The following is a 7,197-nucleotide window of genomic DNA, read 5'->3' on the forward strand; positions in this document are numbered from 1 at the left end:
AAGGTGAAATAAAAATAAATAAAATAAATAATCTCTGTGAAGCATTTATTTGGGCTGCAATTTCTGAGGCTGGTAACTAATGAACTTATCCTCTGCAGCAGAGGTAACTCTGGGTCTTCCTTTCCTGTGGTGGTCCTCATGAGAGCCAGTTTCATCATAGCGCTTGATGGTTTTTGCGACTGCACTTGAAGAAACGTTCAAAGTTCTTGACATTTTCAGTATTGACTGACCTTCATGTCTTATAGTAATAATGGACTGTTGTTTCTCTTTGCTTATTTGAGCTGTTCATGGCATAATATGGACTTGGTCTTTTACCAAATAGGGCCATCTTCTGTATACCACCCCTACCTTGTCACAACACAACTGATTGGCTCAAATGCATTAAGGAAAGAAATTCCGCAAATTAACTTTTAACAAGGCACACCTGTTAATTGAAAAGCATTCCAGGTGACTACCTCATGTAGCTGGTTGAGAGAATGCCAAGAGTGTGCAAAGCTGTCATCAAGGCAAAGGGTGGCTACTTTGAAGAATATCAAATCTATTTAGATTTGTTTAACACTTTTTTGGTTACTACATGATTCCATGTGTGATATTTCATAGCGCTGATGTCTACAATGTAGAAAATAGTCAAGAAATAAAAGAAAAACCATGGAATGAGTAGGTGTCTCCAAACTTGGTACTGCATGTTCATGAAAACATGGATAATAATGCGTTTACTACAGACACTGCCCCAGGGAATGACCCATGGCAGGCAAGGGTCAGGGCTTTGATTCACTAAGAGGTTATCGATTAGGCCCTTTTCACAGCAACTGAGCCGAGTGTCAAGCTTCGTGTCGTCAATATAGCGATAACCCAGCTAATGTTACTTACCTCTCCTGTTCATAGGACGAACACGGACTGCGACCTTCACGTTCGAGTCGTTCAGACTGGTGTCGCCCATTGTGTCCACTGTCAGACGGACAGACAGTGCGTCTGTCTCGGTGATAAATTAGAGGCGCTCTCCGGGTGATAATAATGATGCCCAATGGACTCTTGTGGAAGAATCATCCAGAATCCTTGATATGTGCTGCTAGCTGCCTGGTCAGCCAGCTAGCTATAAGGGTTCGTCCTAAAACATGGCATTTTCCATCATTGCACAATGGCTTGCTGGGAGGAAAATTCTCTCTCCTTCAACAAATCTTCAATAAACAGCTATCCTCCGGTTACTGTATGTCCCGAGGGGCTTGAGCTGTAAAAGACAGAGAAAATGCATCAATACATGCTGCAAAACAAGCAAGAAAAAAACAAGACTAGAGAGGACAAACGTTAACTTAGTGTGCTAACATAACGGTTGTTTTTATGATGCAGACGTGCATTTGGCATTCACCTATTATTAGCGTTTAAGACTCAGCTCAACAATATCAATTAATAGTTAATGAATTGGCAATGGAGTCGAAGCTAATGGAGCAAATGGAATAGTCGAAGCTACCTTGGATTTGAGCTAACCTAGCTAAATATCATTAGCTAGCTAACACCATTTTCTGTATTCAAACAAATGACAGCAAACATTGATTAATGGACACGCATACATCATCCAATTTAAAGTGTAAACCAACCAAGATAGTTTAAATAAGCAAATAACCTATTTGCTTTGCGACCAAACCCCTTGCCTTGCATTGGCTGACAAAATGAGCTAGCTAACGGGCTGGGTCTAGGGGACTCAACTTCGCGATTTACAAGAAAGTGCGGGGGCTCAATCTACCGGCTAACGACGCTGCTCCGTGTTTTAAAATCCAATCTTCGGAATGGTGCTATGTGGTTTCAATTTCGTATATCTTTGTCAAATGTTCCACCTGTTCGGCGAGCAAAGCCCCGTCAGCACAGTGTTCCGTTAATTCTGTTCGCGAGCTCTCAAACTGGGATAACCTCGTGCACGCCCTTTCCGGCAGGGAAGGTCGGGAACAACTTATATTACGCCTGAACGAAGTTCCACTGCCATAACATTGCAGAGATGTGATTTTTTTGTTGTTCGAAAACAGTCAGGTCATGATTGATCTATTACTTGAAACAATGTAACTGTTTATCTTACGTGAAATACATTATATTTCAAAGTGCAACGTTGAGAATCTAGCACATTGTAGAAAGTAAGGCAGAAAGAGTCCTTCGCCATAATAGTAAGGTCAAACACATCAAAACGTTGTGTTTAGGTAGGCTACACAACCCTGTTTACAGTACGCACGTCGCACAGGCACAATGGATTTGAAAAACATCACTGTTTGTTCACACTCGGTAGTCTAATAATTCGAGTGTGAGGAAGATTTAAACTGGTCTCATAGGCTAGACGTAACATAGTAAACGTAAATCCGGGAAACTCAAATGAGTATGATACAGTATGTTATGTTTGGTATGGTTACATCAGACAGAAGGTTACTTAAAGTAAAGATTCACCAATTTTGAATGTTATATTGTTTTGTGCATCTCTGAGCGCTGTTCTATCTATTCCCTGGGTCAGTTCATGTTTTCATGTGTATCTGAGATATTGTCATTCAGTATGATGTAGCACTGAGATAAAGCCGCTCTCACTACACTGGAAGGTAATAGGAATATGACTTTTAGATCAAGAAAACGTCTATCCTATATGTCAGATTTAAAAAATTACCTATGTGATAACGCGGTAGGTTGTCTTCTCTTCAGTCCAGGGTGCATTGCATGGTGCCGTTGTGAATGTCAGACTCCATTCTGAGGTACATCAATCTGCAGGTTGAACATGGTGAAATTCTAGACTCCTAAATTGATAGTGCAGTTTGTTTAGGTGATTTTACAACTAACTAGCTACTTCACATGCTGATATTGACTTTGGTATTATTGTGTGTAGCTACATATGCTAGCTAGTTAGCTAGCCAGCCCATAGAGAGAGCATTGCATTGTGGTCGACTTGAGCTGCAACATATTTCCAAATTTTGCTACCAATCTTATTATAACAACAACATTTAAAATGTTTTCACAAAAAATATTGTTCTCACATATAAGTGTTATCTAACACTGTAAATTATAACAAATGAGTGGTTTTGGGTGGATTTTTCCTTTTAAGTCCAAAACGAAGGGAGGGTGGATGTGGGGATGGGTAGCCGTATAACGTGAATGTCTAGCAACCCAAAGGTTGCATGTTCGAGTCTCATCATGGACAACTAATTAGCAACTATATAATACTTTTTAGCTACTTTGCAATTACTTAGCATGTTAGTTAACCCTTACCCTCACCCTAACCTTAACCCTTTTAGCTAACCCTTCCCCTAACCTTAACCCTTTAACCTAACTCCGTTTTTGCAAATTCGTAACATATCATATGAATTGTAATTCGTAACATATCATACGAAATGGATGATTGACATCCACAAATTAATGCATACCATACTATACCAAACACATACCAAACTAAATCCCAGATTTACGCACAGAATAATAAGAAATGCTCTGAGACCAGGTTGCAGCCCTGCTTCTTGGAGCCGGTGTGAGCTATGGGTCGGAAAAGATACCTCAATGCAGGGATGTACCCCAAATTGTACTTTTATCCACACTGGTACATCCAGGAGAATTAAATACTGCTAGTTTTCCGGGAAAGGGTAGTATTCCGGGAAAACTAGCAGCATTTCAATCTTCTCAATGGAGCAATGTGGATAATTGTCAAATTTGGAGTACAGTGGCATATCCCATCCCTGCATTGAGGTACGTTTTCCGATTCATATCTCATGCTGTCTCCACAGTGTCTTAATGTAACCATGATTGCGTTCCGACCCCAGTGCAGCTCAGTGTAAAAAAGCGTAATGGTAGGGTCGGTATCTTCTGGCAAAGGCCTACATGGTCCCCTGTATTGTTTGTACATTGTACAGTATATACAGTTGAAATCGGAAGTTTACATACACCTTAGCCAAATACATTTAAACTGAGTTTTTCACAATTCCTGATGTTTAATCCTAGTAAAAATTCCCTGTATTAGGTCAGTTAGGATCACCACTTTATTTTAAGAATGTGAAATGTCAGAATAATAGTAGAGAGAATGATTTATTTCAGCTTTTATTTCTTTCATCATATTCCCAGTGGGTCAGAGGTTTACATACACTCAATTAGGATTTGGTAGCATTGCCTTTAATTTGTTTAACTTGGGTCAAACGTTTCAGGTAGCCTTCCACAAGCTTCCCACAATAAGTTGGGTGAATTTTGGCCCATTCCTCCTGACAGAGCTGGTGTAAACTGAATCAGGTTTGTAGGCCTCCTTGCTCGCACACGCTTTTTCAGTTCTGCCCACAAATGTTCTATAGGATTGAGGTTAGGGCTTTGTGATGGCCACTCCAATACCTTGACTTTGTTGTCCTTAAGCCATTTTAACACAACTTTGGAAGTATGCTTGGGGTCATTGTTCATTTGGAAGACCCATTTGCGACCAAGCTTTAACTTTCTGACTGATGTCTTGAGATGTTGCTTCAATTTATCCACATCATTTTCCTGCTTATTTTGTGAAGTGCACCAGTCCCTCTTGCAGCAAAGCACCCCCACAACATGATGCTGCCACCCCCGTGCTTCACGGTTGGGATGGTGTTCTTCGGCTTGCAAGCCTCCCCCTTTTTCCTACAAACGTAACGATGGCCATTATGGCCAAACAGTTCTATTTTTGTTTCATCAGACCAGAGGACATTTCTCAAAAAGGAACGATCTTTGTCCCCATGTGCAGTTGCAAACCGTAGGCTAGCTTTTTTTATGGCGGTTTTGGAGCAGTGGCTTCTTCCTTGCGGTGCGGCCTTTCAGGTTATGTCGATGTAGGACTTGTTTTACTGTGGATATAGATACTTTTGTACCTGTTTCCTCCAGCATCTTCACAAGGTCCTTTGCTGTTGTTCTGGGATTGATTTGCACTTTTCGCACCAAAGTACGTTAATCTCTTGGAGACAGAACGCGTCTCCTTCCTGAGCGGTATGATGGCTGTGTGGTCCCATGGTGTTTATACATGCGTACTATTGTTTGTACAGATGAACGTGGTACCTTCAGGCATTTGGAAATTGCTCCCAAGGATGAACCAGACTTGTGGAAGTCTACAATTTTTTGAAGGTAAGCCTTGAAATACATCCACAGGTACACCTCCAATTGACTGAAATTATGTATATTAGCTTATCAGAAGCTTCTAAAGCCATGACATCATTTTCTGGAATTTTCCAAGCTGTTTAAAGGCACAGTCAACTTAGTGTATGTAAACTTCTGACCCACTGGAATTGTGATGCTGTGAATTATAAGTGAAATAATCTGTCTGCAAACAATTGTTGGAAAAATTACTTGTGCATGAGTAGATGTCCTAACCGACTTGCCAAAACTATAGTTTGTTAACAAGAAATGTGTGGAGTGGTTGAAAAGCGAGTTTTAATGACTCCAACCTAAGTGTATGTAAACTTCCGACTTCAACTGTAGGTCTAATGCAGTGTTGGTCGGTGCCGTTTAAGATGATGGAAGACTATAATTTTTTTAAATCAGCATTTCCTTATTTCTATTACAGCATGTTAGATGACTGTCATTCATAATCTTTTCACCCAGCTCAATGTAACATCGATAGGTTTAAGCTACTACATGATACTCTAATTGTCCCTGTACCCATCATGAGGTTGCTACATCCTAGCCTATGAATGAAAGTTTACAATGTAGGTGCACAGGTTGTGAGAAATTTGAGTAATCAAAGTGACAGACATTGACACATTAAATACTGCCTTGCACACTCTTGCCTGCATCTAGCTGATCTAGAGTATAATCAATATTCCAACGATTGCAAACGAGAGTTTCTATTGGACAAATTAAAGTATGTTTATCCCCTTTTCATTCTGTTTGCTTCCATTTAAGAAACGTTATTCAACAGAATCGGCGGAATGAATACACCCCTGATCATTGTATAATTCCTTGTTGCATCTACGCTCTCTCTTCTTCTCCCCTTTTCCCTTCATTTGTGGACTTCAGTGCACAACACATCAGCTGTCTCTGACCAGGAGAAAAAATCTTTCCAAGCCAAACCTTCATATCATAACCACTAACCACTACACACAGCCTACATTGTTGTTACCATATTAGTTAACTTCATAGTCAACATACCTACTAGAACTAACACGTTAGTAAATCTGCTACAATCATGCAGTACAGTGTACAGTCAGCAAGCAGTTTAACAGTTACACCGGCGGGCCCCGTGGCAATAAATTAATGAAACCAAAAGCTTACCTTGACTTGGAAGAGTTACAGGGTTGGATAGCCATAGCCAGCTAACTAACATCCCTCTCTGTTTGAGCCTGGTGTTTGAGTAGGCTAAACTAGCTAGCTGCATTCGCTAGCTAAGAAAGTGAAAGTGAAAAAGATACAACAAAATATAGCTCTCTCTCTTCTTCATTTTTGAAGAAATTGTCTTTTTCTTTGAGTCAACTACTCACTATATTTTATGCACTGCAGTACTTGCTGACTATAACTTATGTTTTCAGTACTAGATTCCTTCTCTGATCCTTTGATTGGGTTGACAACTTTATTTCATGCTGCAAGAACTCTGATACGTTGGAGGACGTCTTCTGGAAGTTGTCATAATGAATGTCTAAGTCTATGGAAGGGGGTGAGAACCACAAGCCTCCTGGGTTTTGTATTGAAGTCAATGTACCCAGAGGAGGATGGAAACTTGCTGTCCTCCGGCTACACCATGGTACTACCCTACAGAGTGCTGTTGAGGCTACTGTAGACCTTAATTGCAAAACAGTGTATTTTAATCAATTATTTGGTGACGTGAATATATCTAATATAATTTTATCTGAAAATGATAACTTTAATGTTTCACTATTTTTATGAAATTCACTGTGGAAGATGCTCTTCCCCTTCCTCCCTTGAGGAGCCTCCACTGCTCTAATGTTGTATTTGGCCACCACATTCCTCTACTCTATCTTTACTGGTTTTATTTTATTAATGTCACTTGCATCAAATCCAATTATTGACTGTTTTCAGTATTCAGAGATTGCCTTTGTATAGCATCTTTCTGTCAGTCACTCAGTCAGTCTACCAATCAACCCAACTTCAGTCGGTGTGAGCTGGCTGCCAACCAAACAATGCTGTCACCATTCCCCAGTGTCGATCATAAAACACCATTCCATGACCGTAACAGTTAATAATTTAATATAACCAGCTGGCACCCTAATTAGGACTGAATCAACT

At 40.2% G+C, this 7,197-nt stretch overlaps 1 protein-coding gene across 6 annotated transcripts in view; it reads right to left on the bottom strand.

The window, feature by feature from the left end:
- The window catches only part of LOC115162520 (kinesin-like protein KIF13B), an 80,183-nt gene extending 78,270 nt beyond the window's left edge, over window positions 1–1,913 (bottom strand). For 3 of the 6 annotated variants that reach the window (XM_029713891.1, XM_029713887.1, XM_029713892.1), the window contains exons 1-2: window positions 1,742–1,913; window positions 871–1,228 (exon numbers count right to left, since the gene is read on the bottom strand). In XM_029713891.1, the coding sequence (XP_029569751.1) occupies window positions 871–940 (70 nt within the window). In that variant the 5' untranslated portion in view covers window positions 941–1,228; window positions 1,742–1,913. The other 3 variants (XM_029713889.1, XM_029713890.1, XM_029713888.1) reach the window with 3 other exon arrangements.
- Window positions 1,914–7,197: the final 5,284 nt, after the last annotated feature.

Source organism: Salmo trutta, chromosome 25 (assembly GCF_901001165.1).
Source record: "Salmo trutta chromosome 25, fSalTru1.1, whole genome shotgun sequence".
Taxonomy (NCBI): domain Eukaryota; kingdom Metazoa; phylum Chordata; class Actinopteri; order Salmoniformes; family Salmonidae; genus Salmo; species Salmo trutta.